This window comes from Magnolia sinica, chromosome 4 (genome assembly GCF_029962835.1).
Source record: "Magnolia sinica isolate HGM2019 chromosome 4, MsV1, whole genome shotgun sequence".
NCBI classification, from domain to species: Eukaryota; Viridiplantae; Streptophyta; class Magnoliopsida; order Magnoliales; family Magnoliaceae; genus Magnolia; species Magnolia sinica.
The window spans coordinates 27,811,018-27,832,638 of record NC_080576.1 but is presented as its reverse complement, the minus strand read 5'-3'; the positions used below and the strand labels follow the sequence as shown (position 1 = coordinate 27,832,638).

At 40.7% G+C, this 21,621-nt stretch overlaps 1 protein-coding gene across 4 annotated transcripts in view; it reads left to right on the top strand.

The window, feature by feature from the left end:
* LOC131242881 (probable protein arginine N-methyltransferase 6) overlaps window positions 1–21,621 on the top strand; it is a 47,796-nt gene continuing 26,175 nt past the window's right edge. Inside the window, exons 1-4 of one of the 4 annotated variants that reach the window (XM_058241831.1) lie at window positions 1–359; window positions 15,432–15,497; window positions 15,656–15,724; window positions 16,351–16,386. In XM_058241831.1, the coding sequence (XP_058097814.1) occupies window positions 123–359; window positions 15,432–15,497; window positions 15,656–15,724; window positions 16,351–16,386 (408 nt within the window). In that variant the 5' untranslated portion in view covers window positions 1–122. The remainder of the gene's footprint in view (window positions 360–15,431; window positions 15,498–15,655; window positions 15,725–16,350; window positions 16,387–21,621) is intronic. The other 3 variants (XM_058241832.1, XM_058241829.1, XM_058241830.1) reach the window with 3 other exon arrangements.

Here is a 21,621-nt window from a genome sequence, read left to right as displayed (position 1 = left end):
TAAATCTTGTTGTTTCGACGATAAAAAGACGAGGTTTCTCTTCCCATCCTTCATTATTTACCATTTTACCCCGCCCCCCTCTCTCTCTCTCTCACAGTCTCACTCTCTCTCTCTCTCTCTCAATGCTGCCGAGTTCGGGTTCCAGTAACGGGCACCAGCAACTCGGCCCGCCCGAGCGGCGACTCGGTCTCGGTGGTTCGAGATACCGGAAGGGGAGCCGCGGTAGTTCGAGAGAATCGAGAGGTGGGGCCCACCATGGGTTTAGGGTTCCTGAAAGGGCTCCACCTCCATGTACGGAATTTGATAGAGCCTACTTCCAATCATATTCCCACATCGGCATACATGAAGAGATGATCAAGGTATCTTTGATCTCTTCGATTTTATTGTTATTATTTTCCGTGTTTTCGACGCTTTATGAAATGATCAGATAATCGTAGCCATCCAATCCCTTTCAATGTCAACCGTTGTGCCTGTCCTTGTTTGAACAGTTGTGATGCTTGCAGGCGCCATGGCCCATACGTTGTCTAGTCGCATTGCATAAACTACGGTGGAGATTGGCCCGTCTTGCTTCATTAAGGGTTGTTTGAATGCTCGAACAACTCACTGAGGGCAAGAATGTCAATGTCCAGGACAGCGTTTTCCATGAATGTTGCTGTTTTGCATTTGGATGACACCTCCTGGAAGACCTTTTCGTGAAAAGGCGGGATTGCATGTCACGGACTTACTAACTTCTTAGCTCCCTCATCCGTGTGGCGCTCTTGCAACGCCCTAACACCACTGGTGTTAGCCTACCACCCACTTTCACCACTAAGTGCCAGATACTAAGAATTGACTATGATGCAAGAGAACAACTCGAATGGAATGGGAAAGCTTGGGTTGCGCTAACCAACAAATGCTTACAACTTAAGAGGAAGGATCCCAAGTGAGGACTCCCCTTTATACAGTTTTCCTGCCATTGCCATTATTATCAATATACTGGCGATACTATCGGTATTGCCATGTCAACGATGCAAATAGTGGGGAAAAATAAAAATTTCAATATGTCATCGATAATATCACCAATGTTATTACATTTATTGATTCTATCATGAGGTATCGGCAATATCCCTTTGGAGAATAATACTCTTTATTGTCGATATCTTCTGATATAATCAATAGTATTGATGATAACAGTGTTAATACTTGTGAAAATTCCAGAAAATTAAAAAATATTCTTTTTTGGGGATCTTCCCTAGGGTTGTTTTAAATCAGTACACTATATGTGCTGAATTATTGCATTAGTTCTTAACATTAATGCATTAAAATCTTATTTATTAATTAAATATTTTTGTTTGGCAGTGCATAATTTGGGCCCTTCTACCATGGAAACCCATTATGTATAGTTTTTTTTTTTGCTAATAGTTTGAGTCCTAAGTGTGTAAGCATGTATCTTTTAACATATCTTGAAGTTTTATTGAAAATTCGGTTTTCCCAATTTTTGTATCAGCCAACGATATTTTACTTGGTATTTGTAGTATTATGGACAATATCAATACATGTTTCCGCATCCTAGGTCACTGATACATGTAACGATACCAATACATGTAACGATACCAATACTCTAAACCCTTACTATATATAGGCATGGGAGCCTTCTAGCTGCTTTACCACAATGGCTATGGTCATGCCAAGTGGCATTCATCCAATAGTAAAGACACTCCATAAAAACTCTAGGTTCATCTACGCTCCTAGCTACCAAAACTCACTAGAGAGCTCTAAAAACTCTGAGATCTCTACACAAACTTTACTATTTCCAAGCTTTCTCTAGAATTTTATATACTTCTGTACAAGAGTCTAACCTACTCTAGACATCCCTATACTTCTGTAAAGCCAATATGTATGTATGAGAAGAGCAAAAAATGGCTAAATCCATATATTAGTCTCCATGCTTGTGATAATTCTCTCACACGGTCACATCTACTGCATTGATAATTCTTTCACACCGATTTTGTTGACGCCCTTATTGTGCCTTCATCGATGAACCTCTAGATGTGATCCTCGAACAACCACCATCTAGTTCCGCTCGTAGTTGTGTGGGGAGTGAGTGGTCATTGATCTATCATCCAGCGATGCTCCAAAACTGTCCTCTCCTTTGAATACTCCCCCCTGGGTCGCCCCACTCTGCATATAACACCCACCACCCTTCATAATGAAGATACCATCTCCAAAGTCTCTTAGTCCAACCTTCACGAGCCATCCCATAAGATGACCATGCCCTAACCCTTGATGTTGTTGGGACTTGGGCATGTTCCCCTCCAATTGACTCACTATAGCCACCTTCCTTGGCTTAAGTAAGGCCAACTCTATCTCCTAATTTTGCATGATGCCCGCTTGGTTCCCTTTACCAAGCCGGTACTCTGACACTATGCCAGGATTCCCCAAGTAGTCTCAGCAGCATGCTTGCTCTACCGTATCTTCGTTAAACTCTCCAAGGACCTCCTCATTGTATGTTTGAGAAATTGGTTCACCACACTCCCCTCTCTTCGAAGGTCGCTACTCTCTCTCTCTCTCTCTCTCTCTCTCTCTCTCTCTCTCTCTCTGAAGTGGTTCCCCCACAATGATCCCTTTGTCCTCTACTTGGTTGTGTCATGTTTGTTCTTATCCTCCTCGAGACCCTTGACTTTTCTGCAAGGTCGACACCCTCTCAACCATGGCCGTCCTAGGTGCATTGGGAGACCATCCCGGCAAGTCCCTCATCCATGGTGTAATCTACCCTAAGGAAGGGCATTGGAACCACCTTAGTCACTCTTAGGAAATCTATGCCCAAAATGATTTGGAAGTCGCCAATGAAGGATGGAGTCTTGTCTTTAAAAAAAAAAAAAAAAAGTAACTGGAATTTATTAAAAGGAAGAGGAGAACAAAAGCTGCTGAGATAGCAGAAAAAAGAAAAGAGAGCTAAAAACCTAGAAAAAGAAAATCAAAACCAGAGAGAATCGACACGGATAACGCCCATTCGATTACAAGAGATTTTGCCCTCGAAGCCACTGTCGATGCCGAAGCCTGCATGTTGTTAAAACATCTCTCATTTCTTTCCAACCAGACGGACCATCTCATAGCCAGAATAGCCATTTTCCAAACCTTGGATCTCAATTTCCCCAGCCTGAACCCGTGCTAATACGCGAGAAAGGAGTGGGCTGAAGAGGGAACGCACCCAGCGACGTTGAATCGGGAGAAAAGGTCGTGACGAATCTGGGAGACGAAAGAATAGTGGATTAGAAGGTGATCGACCGATTCCTCGTTATCCATACAGCAAAGACGTAGGAAGCTGCATCCCACGCTTCTTGAGATTGTCGACAGTGAGAATACGATTTCTAGTAGCTAGCCAGCCAAAACAAATATATTTAGGGGGGGTGGGGTATTTCCAGATAAAAGGGGTAGCCGTCGAATGTTGGAGATGACCCTGAGCAAGAAAGGAATAAAGGGATCTGATTGAGAACCTTGAGGATTTGTCTTTGGTCCAGATGATGATATCAGGTTTAGACGAGGAGAGGTTGGCGCTGGAAATATAGGAGATGAGGTCAGCATATTGGGTAACCTCCCAGTCATGGAGATTTCTGCGGCATCTGATTTCCCAGACAATTCCTGAATCGTTGGTGGAGTAGAAGGAATTGATGGGCCTGTTTGTAGAATCGGTCAGGCGGTAGATTAGAGGAAAACGATCCTTCAGCGGCCTCTCCCTGATCCACAAGTCCTCCCAAAATCTAATCGCAGCTCCATTTTCGACCTGGAAAGCAATGTTGTCAAAGACAACCTTTTTATACCGAAGGATGCCTTTCCAGATGAACGAGGCACGATAAGCTGTGGAGTCCCTTGTCCACCAACCACCCCAAGAGGAACCGTATTTGCCTTTGATGATGATAATCCATAGAGCTTCTGGTTCGGATCCCAATCTCCAGGACCACTTTCCCCGCAAGGCTCTGTTCATGAGCTTCAGGTTTAAAACACTAGCACCACCTTTATCAAAATGTTTGCAAACTTCTTGCCAATCCATGAGGTGGAGTTTCTTCTGGTTTTCCTTGTCACTCCACAGAAAGTCTCTCCTTTTGGCCCGTCTTGCTTCATTAAGGGTTGTTTGAATGCTCGAACAACTCACTGAGGGCAAGAATGTCAATGTCCAGGACAGCGTTTTCCATGAATGTTGCTGTTTTGCATTTGGATGACACCTCCTGGAAGACCTTTTCGTGAAAAGGCGGGATTGCATGTCATGGACTTACTAACTTCTTAGCTCCCTCATCTGTGTGGCGCTCTTGCAACGCCCTAACACCACTGGTGTTAGCCTACCACCCACTTTCACCACTAAGAATTGACTATGATGCAAGAGAACAACTCGAATGGAATGGGAAAGCTTGGGTTGCGCTAACCAACAAATGCTTACAACTTAAGAGGAAGGATTCCAAGTGAGGACTCCCCTTTATACAGTTTTCCTGCCATTGCCAGTATTATCAATATACTGGCGATACTATCGGTATTGCCATGTCAATGATGCAAATAGTGGGGAAAAATAAAAATTTCAATATATCATCGATAATATCACCAATGTTATTACATTTATTGATTCTATCATGAGATATCGGCAATATCCCTTTGGAGAATAATACTCTTTATTGTCGATATCGTCTGATATAATCAATAGTATTGATGATAACAGTGTTAATACTTGTGAAAATTCCAGAAAATTAAAAAATATTCTTTTTTGGGGATCTTCCCTAGGGTTGTTTTAAATCAGTACACCATATGTGCTGAATTATTGCATTAGTTCTTAACATTAATGCATTAAAATCTTATTTATTAATTAAATATTTTTGTTTGGCAGTGCATAATTTGGGCCCTTCTACAATGGAAACCCATTATGTATATATATATATATATATATATATATATTTTGCTTATAGTTTGAGTCCTAAGTGTGTAAGCATGTATCTTTTAACATATCTTGAAGTTTTATTGAAAATTCGGTTTTCCCAATTTTTGTATGAGCCAACGATATTTTACTTGGTATCTGTAGTATTATGGACAATATCAATACATGTTTCCGCATCCTAAGTCACTGATACATGTAACGATACCAATACTCTAAACCCTTACTATATATAGGCATGGGAGCCTTCTAGCCGCTTTACAACAATGGCTATGGTCATGCCAAGTGGCATTCATCCAATAGTAAAGACACTCCATAAAAACTCTAGGTTCATCTACGCTCCTAGCTACCAAGACTCACTAGAGAGCTCTAAAAACTCTGAGATCTCTACACAAACTTTACTATTTCCAAGCTTTCTCTAGAATTTTATATACTTCTGTACAAGAGTCTAACCTACTTTAGACATCCCTACACTTCTAATATGTAAAGCCAATATGTATGTATGAGAAGAGCAAAAAATGGCTAAATCCATATATTAGTCTCCATGCTTGTGATAATTCTCTCACACGGTCACATCTACTGCATTGATAATTCTTTCACACCTATTGGGTTGATGCCCTTATTGTGCCTTCATCGATGAACCTCTAGATGTGATCCTCGAACAAACACCATCTAGTTCCGCTCGTAGCTGTGTGGGGAGTGAGTGGTCGTTGATTTATCATCCAGCGATGCTCCAAAACTGTCCTCTCCTTTGAATACTCCCCCCCTGGGTCGCCCCACTCTGCATATAAAGCCCACCACCCTTCATAATGAAGATACCATCTCCAAAGTCTCTTAGTCCAACCTTCACGAGCCATCCCATAAGATGACCATGCCCTAACCCTTGATGTTGTTGGGTCTTGGGCATGTTCCCCTCCAATTGACTCACTATAGCCACCTTCCTTGGCTTAAGTAAGGCCAACTCTATCTCCTAATTTTGCATGATGCCCGCTTGGTTCCCTTTACCAAGCCGTACTCTGACACTATGCCAGGATTCCCCAAGTAGTCTCAGCAGCATGCTTGCTCTACCATATCTTTGTTAAACTCTCCAAGGACCTCCTCATTGTATATTTGAGAAATTGGTTCACCCCACTCCCCTCTCTTCGAAGGTCGCTACTCTCTCTCTCTCTCTCTCTCTCTTGGAAGCGGTTCCCCCACAATGATCCCTTTGTCCTCTACTTGGTTGTGTCATGTGTGTTCTTATCCTCCTTGAGACCCTTGACTTTTATACAAGGTCAACACCCTCTCAACCATGGCCATCCTAGGTGCATTGGGAGACCATCTAGGCAAGTCCCTCATCCATGGTGTAATCTACCCTAAGGAAGGGCATTGGAACCACCTTAGTCACTCTTAGGAAATCTATGCCCAAAATGATTTGGAAGTCGCCGGTGAAGGATGGAGTCTTGTCTTGTCACTACACCCATCGAGTTATAGCTCCACGTCCTTGGCCACACTTTTAATGGGTTTGGCTTCTGAGTTGACTATCTTAAACTTTGAGTCCTTCACCAATTCTAGATCCAACCGTTTTGCTTCTTCTCTTGAGATGAAGATACGGGGCACTCCCTTGTCCATCATGGCTCGAGTGGGCTTCTTGTTGTCTCATATGTCCATGTACATTAACTCTTCTCGGTGGTTTGGCCTCCTTCACCACTTGCTTCTCGATTGCACTCAGCATCTAGGCTTCTCCCATCCTCACCTCCTCAACCTCATTTGTCTTGGGTTGAGTTCAGGGCTTGCCTTTGTAGGTACTCCTTTTGATGAGGGCATCTGAGCACCTTCACGAGTTTATCAAAGGAGGAGAGTTTATGCCCTAATTTCATTATGGTTGGATGGACATTACATGGGGCCCAGTGGACCCAATTCAAGTTCTTAATCGCATTAAAGACCCCACATGTATGATTATGCATTTTTGACCTCACATTGGGAAGATGCATGCGGGCTACTTATTTGGAACTGATTGATACATCTTTAGAATGTTTGGAGTCACTCGACTTAACCTGGACCCAGTGTTCGAAATATCGGTATCGCATTACATATCGCACCCTTGGGATACGGATATGTATCGGTTATCGCATGGGATATATCAGTTGTATCGCGGAATGTATCGTTGTTGTTGGAAACATGGGGAAACATTGGAAATTGGTCGAATTGTTAATGAAATTTCAATGATTGTTAAAAAAGACATCAAAACATACTTACAAATCAAAACATTACAAAAAATAAGTGCACATAATAGGCTTTCTTTGTATGTGGTCCTAATCCATGCGTTGTCTAATTGAATTGATGCAAGTATATTCATATAATTTATAAATGTAAGACGACATGTGGAAACACAACAAATACATTCAAAAACAAAAGAAGAATTAGTAGATTAGGTTACATAAATGTTTGATTTTATGTTTGGACACAAAGATTGAGATCAATTTTCGAGAAATTGGGAAAATGTTGATTTTTTTTTTCAATTTTTCGCAACTGTCCTTCTCCTCCAAATCTCGAAATCGAAGCTCCCAATCCATGATTTTTCATATTTAGTAACAATTTGACATCGATTTAACATGATTTACAAAAAAAAAAGGAATCAAAAATTAAAAAATGTTCACTGGATCGAACATGTGGGATATATCTCACTACTTGTGTGTTTCATATCGCACATGTGGGATACAAGATATATCGTGGGATATATCGGGCGATATCATTGATATTTAAAACATTGCCTGGACCACATCTGAACGTTACAAACGTTAGACCATGTTGTTGGATATATTAGACATATCTGTTTGGTGATCCGGATTGTTGGATATGTTAGGAGACTCAGGTTTAGGTGTATAAACACTCTAGTCTATAGATTTGAGCCATGGACACGTTGGACAACATTCATCCAGGCCGTTCATCACGTGTGGACGTGTCTGTTGCACGTCAGAGATCATTCTTGTGCTATGCGGCACATCGTTATTTCTGCTTTATTTTTCAGTTTTATTTTAGGTTATTAGAGATTTATGTTTTGATCTTGGCCGTTAATAGATTCAGATGGTCAAGAATAGTTCTAGACTTAGGGTTTCCTATATATACTTGTTCGAGACTTGAGACTTGAGACTTGAGATGATGGATATATTGAATGAAACTTCTCTACATTGCTTCTTTTGAGCAAAAAGTACTCCATCACCCTCGCTTGATGGTCACCATCAAACACAATGCCACTTGAGCTTCTTTCCTCGCGCTGGGGTTTGCCTTTAACTTGTTGTGCCTTTTGAGATCTTTTCCCCCTTGTTGGACTGTCTCTCCACCATTCCCATTATATCTTCTACACCACGATGTTGTAATCCTTGGAGGAGCTTGTCTTCCTCCATCGTATTCCTTTTTTTTTTTTTTTTTTTTACACACAAGCACACACCCCCACACACTCACGCCGTAGTGGGATTTCACCACTATGGACACTCAAACCCTTCACCGGGTGTTAAAACTCCCGAGAGTCTACCATCGGAGCAAGAGTAAGGATCCCATCCTCCATCGTATTCGTGATGTCAAGCAACAAGGTGGTGAACTGTTTTACAGTCTCGAATCGACCTATGTGCTTGATAAACCCTTATACACCAACTATTCCACATTATCAAGATGGAATTGTACCTTCAATTTCCTTTGTAGCTTCTCCCATGTGTTGATGGTCTAGAGACCCTTCTTGATGTCTCTTTTCTTGTGCAATCATAGTGCCACATCATTAGTCAGGTACATGATTTATGCGTGTACCTTGGCCTCTTTGTCAATGTTAGTGTTTATAGACTTCTGTACACCTGAAGAATACTGTACCCGATATTATATATACACTTGTGCATATCTGCAAACTACCATACAGTTTTGTCTTAGTCATAGGATAACTAACACATACAACCTTTGTGTCTTTTCTTTTGTGAAAGATTTGCTCTTCAATAGAGTTATAGGGGGAAGACGTAAACACAAGAGAGAATACTCTCTCCTTTTCCTGATCATTTCTAGACTTTCTCTCGTGTTCTTTTGATTTTCATGGTATCAGAGTATGTAGCTTCTCTTTTCTTCCCAGTTCATTCTTCCTTCGTTGAAATTGTCTTGTAAAGTGATGAAAGAGAGGTTGTTTTCCATCATCATTCCACTGTTGCAACAATAATACATCAATCGGAAGAGATTTCGCCATCAACATTACTCTAGAAGAAGCAATCATGGTTGGAAAAGGTTTTCCAGTCTTCTGGAAAGTCAGACGACATCGGTTTTTTCAGTCTTCTGCTCGAAATGGCATCGGTTTTCCGGTCTTTTACTTGAAAAAACTTCCAGAACATCCGGAAATCATGTCTACAATTGCCAATTTTGCTCAAAAGCCCTTCCAAGCTGCACAATTCCTGGTGGAATCTTTCTAGTCGTACTCGGTGGCTCCGTATTTGCCACAGACATCTCTTGGGATATCAGTTTTGATCTAGAAGAATCTTCTCACATCCAATGTTTTTAGTATCTTACGATATCACTGATATATCCTACGATATATCTGTTATCCCAGCTGAGCAATACGAAACACAACTTTAATATCCATTTTCATGGTATCATGCAATACATCATATGTTATTGCGATATATCGTGGATATCGTGATATATCCACCCTCTCCCTTTATAAATTCTTAATGTATCATGCGATATATCGTTATCGAGTGCAATATTGAAAGGGATAAAAGGGGACTGACGTTGTTTTGTCTGGAAAATCCTTAAAAATTTACTAAAATTGATTTTTTTTCAAAAAAATAAAAATAATAATTACTACTACATTGTAAGGTGATTTCAACCAGTCCACTCTAGTTTGTTGGAAGAAAATCTTTGTAATTTCTCCGAAATCGCGAATGAAAGCTTCTTGGGGTTGGATTATAAAAGGTGTGATTTTTTAGTGTTAATTCGTTTTTATATATTATAAATAATGTCAAATGGTAAGAAATCCACGATTCTTTATGTTTTGTATGAAAAATTATATATTTGGAGCATTGATTTTGAGATTTGGAAGAGATATGTTTGAGTTGCGGAAAATTTGGGAAAAATCAAAATTTCTCCATTTTTTTCCAAATCAGTTGTAATCCTAGTCTCCAAACATGAAATAAAACATGTATATAACCTGATCTACACATTCTAAGCAATTTAGGGATTTTTTGAAAAAAAATAAATTTTAATTAAAAATAATTAAGAATGTTATTATTGTTATTTTCGAAATCCACTAGCATTTTCTAGTTTTCTACTTCTTCTTTTGCTTTTAAATGTAATTCTTGTGTTTCCATGCATGTCTTCTTACGTTTATAAATTTTGTGAATTGACTTTGAATATAGTTGCATTCGTTCAGCCAGATAGTGCAAAGATTAGGACCCCATACCAAGGAAACCTATTATATGCACTTTTTTTGTGATTTTTTTTTTTTTTTTTTTTTTAAATTATTTCGAAGTGTGTATTGATGTCTTTTTTGATCAATCCCTGAAGTTTCATTGAAAATTTTGACCAATTTCCCCCTGTTTCCTCACGTTTCTCAACAATAACAATAAGTTACGTGATACAACCAATATCCCGTGCGACAACATATATATATATATATCTGTGTCCTGAGGGTGCGATTCAAAGCGTTACTCTTCCTGAGTGCAGGTTTGGTGATTCATGCCATGTCGGATGAGCAAGATATGCGGAAGATGGGGGGGCTGCAGGAGCCGCCAGCTGGGTCGGCCAATGAATGATAGGCCGGAGGGAGGGGCTCATTCCCATGACTGTCTTAGTTGGAGTTATGTTATTGACTCTCAAATTAATTGAGCCTTAGCCAAGGAGGTCTCTGCCCTTTTTAACTGACGAGAAGGACTCTCAAAAACAAAAACTTCATGCTCGAATGATATAGACCACGAAAAATATGAAGGTGAACCACAATGATAAACATCTACATTACGCAATAATGATACAAAAAACATTACTCACATCTGATTTGAGAAATATGATTATTTCACTTGCCAACGTGGTCGTCTGAGTATTCCAACATCAGAATATCCTCCCTTTGATGACATTGCTCGTGTTTGGATCGACATTCTTACCTTTCAAAGCCATCAACAGTGATGCACAAACCATTTGGACCATTTGATACTAATTCTCGACATTTGTTTCAAGTATTGGTAACTTGACAGTTACTAAAATTATTATCTGGGTCACCTGGACTTTTCACAAGTGCTTGTTCTTGTCAAGATTTGATTGTCTAGACTGGTACTATTGCTCAGTCTGAATTTCGAGGTGTTTTTTTTTTTTAAATAAAAAAAATCTATAAAAGTATCTTCACCAATGGGATAGTAAAATCACCTCAGCTCCATCTGTACAAATGGACAACCCTATTCTTACTATTACAACGGTAAGACCGGATGGCACAAACTACTTGGAATAGTCTCAAGTAGCTTCAATATATATTGGAGCACGAAAAAGGAATAGGATATATTACGGGAACCAAGAAACAACCCAATATTAATGACTCTTGTTATAAGGAGTGAGAAAATGAAAATTGGCTAGTAATGTCCCGGCTACTCAACTCCTTGCAACCCAAACATTGGTCGTGGACTCTACCTTTTAAAAACTGCAAAGGATTTATGGGATAAAGTAAGCTAAGATGTATTCTCACCAATAAGACTTAACTCATCTTTATTAGCTTCATATGAAAATCAACAATTCAAACAAGGTGATGGAACTGTAGAAGAATACTTTGCCCACTTAAACAAAAAAGGGGAAGAATTAGATAACTTCCAAATGACTACTTTGAATTTGGACGATCTAAAATCTCAAATGAATTAGCTCTGAATCTTTAAATTTCTTATGGGTCTTTGACAAGAATTCAAACCTCAACGTATAAAGATTCTTAGAAGAGAATCCCTTCCTTATTTACGGTTTGTCTATAATTATGTGCTTGCAAAAGCTTGACAACAAGGTACTTCTCAAACTATTTTTCTAGACAGGTCAGCTTTGATGATGGACTCCAAAGTTCCTAAAGGGTAGAGCACTGGATGAGGATATGTGGACAAAGAAAAGCTTCAATGTACACATTGTGGAAAAAGACGTTATTTGAAGGACCATTGTTGGGTTCTTCATCCCCATCTTCACCCAAAAGAAACTAAAGAGTAGAGCCTCTGTTAATTAAACACTACCAAAGATTGAGACCCATGAGACCAAACCACCACTAAATTACAACAAGTGGCTGCACTCCAAACCTCTCTTTCTGCTGTTAACTAGACGGCGTAGTCAGGCACTGCATCCGCAAATCACGTTTCTTAGACGCCTTGGATTATTGATTCTAGGGAGTCTGATCATATGACTTGTATGATTACTGGATATACTTCCTACACGACTATTTCCAGTAGTATTCAATTAGTTGATGGTTCACATTCTAAAGCTTTGAGAAAGGGAACCTTTCATCTTTCTGATTCTCTTTCTGTCTCATCTGTAGTTCATGTTCCCTCTTTTCTGTTAATTTCCTGACTAAACAATTGAATTGTTGTTTCATTTGTTCTCCATTGGATTATGTTATTCAGGCTCTAGCAACAAAAATGATGATTGTGGTGGTTGTGAAGATAGTCACTGTCTTTTATTTCTTGATAAAATAAGAAAGATGTGTTCCAACGTGAAATGTGTCAGTTGTTTAAGCATTGTTAAACTAGTATTAGAAAACATTGCACTCATTTCAACTTTTCCATTTTGATGTATGGGATCCTGGTCCTCTAACTTATATGCTTGGATTCAAATACTTTTTGTCATTTATTGATGACTACTCACAATATTCTTGCATTTATCTCTTAAGAAGTCCCATTGATTATTAAGATGTTTCATCAAATGGTTTCTTCTCAACGCAACACTAAAACTAAAATATTTCGTTTTGACAATGCCCGTGTATAGTTATGCCATGATTTATAGAAATATTTTGTAGATCATGTTTTTGAATTGTAATCTTCCTGTGCTTACACACCACAACACAATGGTGTGGCAGAATGTAAAACTCGACACTTGAAGTGACTCAATCTTTACTACTAGGCATGTTAGTACCTAAGGTATATTGGGATGGAGCTGTTCTTCTTGCTACATATATAATCAATAGGGCTCTTAATGCTGTTCTTAATGGCCGATATCTATTGCAAATCCTGCAACCATATACGTCTCTATTTGCCTTACAGCACCAAAAGTGTTTGGGTATACTTGTTTTTTTTTTTTTCCACATTCTTAGTCATTCTAGGCTCGGACCAAAATCTGTAAAGTGGGTCTTTCTTGGGTACTCTTCTTCTCAAAAAGGGTACAAGTGTTACCTTTCGTTTCTAACCTTAGTTTAGCAACCACAACAGTACACATATGCGACAACTTCCTCTTCTTGTTGTTGATGCACCCCAAGATGAATACATTCCCAGTCCCACTTCTATTCTAACCAAAGAAATCAAGGTCAATTCTTGAAAGAAGAAAAATCCTACACTTCCCGAACACTACCACTCTACCGAGTTGGCACCAGATCAAGCAGATGTCCCAACTCCCAATTGTTCTTCCTAAAGGAACTCAAACGTGCACATGTCATCCTATCAGTTACTATGTCTCATATAAAGTGTTTGTTCCTTAGTTATGGTCTATATCTTGCTTCTATTTCATCTGTGTATATCTGCAGACTACCATACAGTTTTGACTTAGTCGTAGGATGGCTAGCGCAGACAACTTGTGTATCTTATCTTTCATAAACAAATTCTCTTTAAATAGATTTACAGGGAGAAGACGTGAACACGAGAGTGCTCTCTCCATTTCATGATTATTTCTGTACTTTCTCTCATGTTGTTTTGATTGTCAGTCATCCTGTTTTGAGGCCTCAAAGTGCTGCTCCATTTGCCACAAGAAATTCTGGAATTCATTTGCATCCCTTGCCCATCGAAGCACTTAGCGTCAGGGATCCTGAGCTTTGTAACCTCACTTGGAACATATCCATCAATGGTCATGACCTTCTCAATCGTGGCGATCCTAGCATGCAACCCCTTGATCTCCTTTCACATTACCTCTCAAACCTCAGCAAGTTGTGCGATGCTCCTATTGTGGGGCCTACATTGTGCATGTATGATTTCCAATCCATGCAACAAATGTCTCACCATGATGTGCGCTTGGAACAAAAAGTTGGGCTAGTCCAGTCATTAGGTGGCACACCATCGTAAACAATGCACAAGCACAACCACCCAAAATCCCCCAAATTCAAATGTTAGGCCCATGTGGTGTTTAAACGACATCCAATCTGTCCAATTGGTGCACCCCACCATGATGATGGGATGCCCCAAGAATGGGCCAATCCAATCATTATGTGGTCCCCATCACTTATTTGAGGCTTTTGGGCAATTTTACAATGTTATATGGTGCCACGCACTTTGTGATTGGATCGGCTGATTTTTTAGATGCCTAGCCATCATTGTGGGGCACACCTGTTAGATAGGTTGTATGTCATATACTCACAACGTGGACCTCATAATAGCTGTGTTGTGTGTGTACAACCAATTGCATTTTAACTCAACTGACTTCCTCTTTCTATGAGCATTTTCCCTTGAAAATATATGATATTTTCATGGCAAAACTGGAAACCAAAATTCCGAAGGCATAGAAATATTGGTTCTAGTCTACAACTGTTGTAGGTGATCAGCTGTCTAAATTACTTGTAGTTACACAAACACTATATGTTTTAGCACTACAATTGTACTGATTCTTTATCATTATTGACATTAATTTGGTGTACCATCCATTGGTCCTCTTTACTGTGAGCTCCATTAGATATTGGACATGCGGTACAATGGTCCATGATCCTGGCCACCCATCATGTTGATCCCACCTGAGATCTGCCACGTAAAAAAATAGTACTTGTCAGATGATAACATTCAATCCCTGACCCACAAATGGATGGTGGAAAAGAATGTTGGCCTGTCAGCATTGAAAGGGAAGATATCTACCAATATGATGGGTGGGATTATCCAATGACTCCAATGCCTGCAATTTATTGGTAGAGGACCCTTTGTGGGAACCTTCTGATGAATGGTCCAGATCATGGACAATTGTGGCATCATATGTCCAATTTGGGTGCAGCACACCAGATAAGGCATGCTAAGCTCTGGTTGGATTTCCTCTTTTTTGTTTGCTTCATAATGACCAAAGAAGCCAGACCTTAGCTTGGTATGATTAAATATAACTAATAAATATATTAGTATCTTCTTAGATGACACCTTAGCTTGGTATCTTCTTAAATACACCTAATAAATATACCTTAGCTTGCTAAGCTCTGGTTGGATATTCTCTTTTTTGTTTATTTCATAATGACAAAATAATTCAGACCTTAGCTTGGTAGAATTAAATACACCTAATAAATATATTAGTATCTTCTTATATGATACCTTGTGTGGTCAAAATATTCCCTCTTATTATGATTGATGTCATCAACTGGCTTGAAAATAAATACATCCTTGTTTATACTGTACAGGATCGTGTGCGGACTGAAACTTACAAGGCTGCTATCACAAAGTATCAAAATTTTATTGCAGGCAAAGTAATATTATCTTTATCTTGTTTTTATGTTGAATGAGTATCTATAAATTACACAAAATAGGATAATTCTTCTATTGTGAAGGCTTTATTGGCAAAACTTCCTGCTTACCGTTTGTTTTACCTGGTTTTGCTTCAACTAACCAACAACCATGTTTGCAGGTTGTAGTGGATGTTGGTTGTGGCACAGGCATTCTTTCTATATTTTGCGCCCTTGCTGGTGCTAAGCGGGTAAGGTTTGTTGGCATTAATGTAATACTTATTGCATGTTAAACTGACTTGCCTATAATATACTAAACCTAGAGGTTGTTCAGACGGGGGCTGCCTACGTGGCAGCTCTCTCCCTTGCCCTTTCATGAATTACTGAAATGTGACAAAATCTACCTAGATGTAGGATCTAGTTGCTTTTTTTTTTTTTTTTGTTTTGTTTTGTTTTGTAATTTATTAACTCGACTTTTATAAAAAGAAAGCAACATAGAACAAGGGCCAAGAGCTAAAGGCAGAGGAGAAATGACGGGAGATAATCTAATCCCATGCATGGAAGACTCCTCCCAAGGAGAGATGATGAGAGATCATCTAACTCCATTCATGGAAGACTCCTCCCCCTAATTCTCATCTATTGCAGTGATTAATTTTGTTGTGTAATTTATAGAATCAGTGAGATGGGCTGGACATTCAGTTCGCTATAAAAGGCAATCGATGTGGGGTGTAGCACTTCCATTAAGGATTCTTATTGCAATATGATTTGGGCACATATCCTATTTGCCACTTGTTCCATCACATTTTCACTTTTGGTTTCAATCCCTTGGCATAACCATCTCTAATTCTATTCTTAACATGCTATGTTGTGCTTCCAGGTTTATGCAGTAGATGCAAGCGACATTGCAGTGCAGGTACTTTTGCGATTTGCAGTCCTATTGAAACATTTCAATCTAATAGACAACTAAGCCTTTTTAAAATGCCTAGTAGTCATTTGATCTATTATGTTGTCTTGTCACCACTTTATTATTTGTGCCTTCTACACATTTTATTATCTTTTGTGTACACAAGCTTGGCCTGTTGCCTAAGAATCTCTCTAGAAGTTCGTTCATTTATTATATGATTACATTGTGCATTTTGCTTAATTTTTTATTACTGCCCCCCCACCCCCCCTTCAAGTATCTTTAGAAAGCTGTTTATTTAAGTATAACCTAAAGATGCTGGGAGATACACTAATAGATAGAAGCACAGATGAAGAGAAAATAATGCGGGGGCATTTTCACACTGGGACTGAGTGGGGTGGCCTGTGGGATGCGGGGGTACACTCGGAGTGGGCAGCTCGTGGAACCCATGTGATTTGGGGCCCACAATGGGGCGGAAACCATGTACTTGGGGCCCACGAGGAGGGTTCGGCCGAGGACCGAATTCATGGATGTGGGGCCTGGGATATGAGATAAAAGGATTAATTCCCCATGCTCTTAGTTTGAGCTTTTAGAACAAGCGGTTAATTGTCCTGCATCAAATTTGGTATCAGAGCCTAAATCTAGCATAGGGTAGGTGTTCGACAAAATTTCTATACCATAGTAGACCATATAGGTCGCATATAGCTTGCTGAATTTTCCGATTTGGCTTGCTGAATGTTTTGCTTGGGTGTTGTCAAAGTCCTATATTGTTAGAATTTTCAGATTTAGTGACTTTAAGACACCCAGTTGCTGAATTTTCAGTTTTAGCCTTATTAGAATCATTCTACGGCTATCCATAGGGTTTAAGGTACTAGGGTCATCATACATAGAACACGTGCATCATATAACATCACAATGTGCACTGTCAAATTTGTTTTTTTTTTTTCTTTTGCAACGCGTTCATCATATATTACACATTTAGTTAGGTTGTCTCTCATTAGAGTCATTTGGTGTATGCAAATGCGAACAGGTCGTGGTTTTGGTCTATTCCCCACCATGAACCTGCATCAGATTGCCAAGACTCTTGAAAAGATTAATCGCCGTTTGACAGCCATTGAGATGGTTGTCTACCAACAACAACGTATCATGCAGCTAGAGGCTACCTCTCACGGTACCCCCGTCATTGGGGAAGACCACCAGTCTTAGGCAGGAGAGCCAGCGGATGAGGATCCAATTGAGTGGGTTCCAGTCCCAGTAGAACCCATTAGGGGTCGTAATAAGAACTTTCGTCAGGGAGTATGTTATATAGGACCGCGTGCTCACGCGCCCTGTAGAGAATCACAGAATCGTAACGACCTTGAGGAAAGGGTTATGAAGAGCGTCAAAGTCGATGCTCCCAGTTTTGATGGTCGCTTGAACCCGAAACATTTCCTTAACTAGCTAGCTGACATGGACTACTTCGAGTGGCATGATATGTCAGATCGCCATCGAGCGAGGTTCGCTAAGATGAAGTTGATGGGTTAAGCCAAGTTGTTCTAGACCAATATAGAATGGAAGGCAGAGTAGCGTGGAGATGAACCCATTACATCATGGGTTGAGATGAAAGAACTTAAAGAAAAATACGTCCCGCTCTCCTACCGTGATTGTCTCGCTCTGCTACCGTGATTGTCTTTTGGACCAGTGGTAGTCCTTGAGGCAAGGGTCGATGTCTGTATCGGATTACATCGAGACATTCGAGAAGTACATGATGCGATGTGATGTCGATGAGTCCCCTACTATGACCTTGTCTCGTTTTATGACGGGTCTGTGCCTTGAGATTAGTCGTAAGCTCATCTCTCATAATGTTGGTGCACTAGAGGAGGCTTACCTTGGGGTAGAGGAGCTTGACCGATACCTAGTGTAACCGACTATGAGGCGGTTTGGGTCTCGTGATTCCAGTGGTAGGGTTGCTTATCAGGGAGCCAAACTTAACCTTGGGAGCTAGACCAAAGCTCCAACTGGTGCTCCTACCTATAACAGAGATGTTAAAGGTAAGGGTCTAGTCAACACTAGTTCGAAGGGAAGTTAGCACATGCAATGTTTCAGTTGCAATGGTTATGGTCACCTCGCAAAGGAATGCCGAAATAAAGAAAGAGGTAAAGCTCTTATGATAGATGAGGCGGGTGAGTATGACGAGGACAATTGCGACATAGAGGAACATGATCCTGATATTGGTGCTAGTGATGATGAGGAGATCAATACTCTCGTAGTAGTCATATGTGCCTTTGCCCAAGCTAAAGAAAATGATGATTGGCGCAGGAACACGATCTTTTACACTTATATCAAGTGTGGAGAAAATAATTGTAAAGTAATCGTGGACAATGGCCGCTGTGCCAACGTGGTCTCTACTAACACCATGAGTTGACTAGGCTTGAAAGCCGAGTCTCACCCTCAGCCCTACAGTGTCGTGGGTAGGGGCATACATCGAGTCGAGCTGGCTTCAGCTCGACTCGGCTCGGCCACTTGCTGACATCAGCTCGAACTCGGCTCAGCTTGGTCCTAGAGCATGACTGGCCAGCTCGGCTCGGTTCAGTCAGCAGCTCGGGCCAGTTCGAGCCAAGATCGAGTCGAGTTCGCCATTGTAGCATTTTCACAAACACCTGGACTGCACCTTCAAAATCTCACTGTATTTGAGACAACAACAATGGTTTTATAGGTATTTTATCAAACACCTTCTAAGCAACATAAAAATCAAGAAAAAAAAGGGTGTTGGTTTCATATACATAGCTTCCTTGCCACCAGCCACACTTCTTTGAGTCATTTCATCAAACACTTGGTGAGCAACATCAATATTAAAGTAACCGAGTCACCAAACTGGTTCGATTCGAGTTGGATTCAAGCTGGGTTTGATCTGAGTCGAGTTGAGCTGGGGCTGGCTTGAACTTGGCTTGAACTCATTTTCGAGCTCAAAAAATCAACTTGACTCGGCTCGAACTCAGCTTCGAACCGAGTCGAATCGAGCTTTTTCTAGTCGAGTCGAGCGAGCTAACCGAGCTAGCTCGGTTTGTGCACACCTCTAGTCGTGGGTCGATGAGTCCTCCATTCCGGTCTCACAGCGGTGTTATATCCCCATCCAGTTTGGGTCGTATAAGGATTTGTTGTTGTGTAATGTGGTTCCCATGAATGTTGGCCACATCATCTTGGGTAGGCCTTGGTTATTTAATTTGAACGTTGCAATATTCGGTTGCTCGAATATTTGTACATTCATGTTTGAGGGCAAGAAAATTAGATTTGAGTCCTTTTGCACCCAAGAGCATACCGGGAAAGAAGGAGACCACCCAGAAGGGTGATCTTGAAACTTCGAGAAAGTCCAACCTAAGTCTCTTCATATCATTAATGCAAAAGAAATTGAAAGAGAGACTAGGGAGGATTCAGAGGTGTATGCCCTCGTGACTAGAGAGGCTACCCCCCAGGTTGGTGTAGTGAGGTGGTTTTGGTGATGGATGAGTTCAATGATGTGTTTCCCGATGACCTCCTGGATGAGCTTCTACCTATGAAGGACATCCAGTATGCCATTGATCTAGTCCCTGGGTCGACTCTCCTAAACCTTCCTTATTATAGAATAAACCCCATAGAGCATGCGGAACTCAAGAAGCAAGTTAATGAGCTTCTTAGGAAAGGGTTCAATCAGGAGAGCGTGAGTTCATTTGAGATAGTATTTGGGTACAAGCCTAAAATGCCTATCGATCTCATTCCCATGTCCGTTTCACATAGGCCATATGAGTCTGCATACGCATTTGCACAAGGTATTCATGATTTGCATAGTGAGATCAAGAAGCGCATTAATGCTAGTAATCAACATTATAAAATCTCTACAAATTCACATCGTAGGTTTAAGGAGTTTCAAGTGAGTGACTACATCATGGTTCACATTAGGACCTCACGATTCCCATAGGGAACCGTGAGGAAATTGCATGCTTGTAGTGCAGGTCCATATAAAATTTTAACAAGAGTGGGCCCTAATGCGTATGTGGTGGATCTTCCATCTGACATGGGCATTAGTGCAACATTCAATGTGGAGGACTTTGTGTCTTGTGATGGACCCACACATCTATCTTCTAGCCCTCCTGCAAACCTTTCTCCTACCCCAGATTAGGGGTGCACACGGGTCGGTTTGGTCCGGTTCTGGGGTTAAACCGGAACCGAACCGTTCCTAACGGTTCTAGGATATTCGAAACCGGAACTGGACCGTTGGCACCCTAGAACCGAACCGTTAAAACCGGTTCAGTTCCGGATCGGTTCCACGGTTCTGGGCTTTTTATAATCCAGCCCAATTGCATGTTTAATTTTATTATCTAGCCCATGTCCATCCATGTTGTGGTCCATTTGATGAATGGTTTAGATATTGTATAAGGTGTGCAAAAATACATTTATGAAAATAATTAAATGGTGCATTATAAACCATAAATCATGAGTCAAATATGGAAACAATCAAAGGGTTCTTGGTTCGGTTCCAAGTTCGGTTCCACTGTTCGGTTCTACAGATCGGATCCACGGTTTGGTTCTACGGATCGGTTCACGGTTCGGTTCAGTTCTACATACCCCCAAACCGAGAACCGAACTAATGTAACCGGTTCTTTGATTTTTGGAACCGGAACCGGTGCACTCTAGAACTGGACCAAACCGGACCGTTTGGTCGGTTCCGGTCTGGTTCCACGGTTCTATCGGTTTAATGTGCACCCCTACCCCAGATGATGGTATCCCCAACCCCGTCCCCAGCACATGGCCTTAACCAGACTTTACTTCTCACCCATTGCCTTCTCTTCCTTCACTACTTGGAAAGAAGATATCGAGGATGTTCTGGACCACCAAGTGGTCTCTACCCGCCATGGAGGATATCATAAATACCTCATGAAGTAGAAGAACAAGTCGTTGTCAGACAACACTTGGATTACAGACGTAGAGTTCCAGCGCATTCATCTTGACCTCCTCGAGCGTTATCACAGCTTTATTTCGCCAGTGGTGAATTCTTCTCACCCGGAGAGAATTGATGGGGACATTAGTTGACATGCTTGGGTGAACCAGAGATGGATATGACCACCCACATCAGTGCAACTTTCTTTGTAGATGGGAGACGAATTCCAGATGGAGCTCATCGGGCCATTTTGAAGACCTCACATGCATTGGACGTGCATCAGGAAGACCCCACTTTGGGATGATGCATGTGGGCTGGTTAGGAGACCATTTTAGTCATATGATTTGTATTTC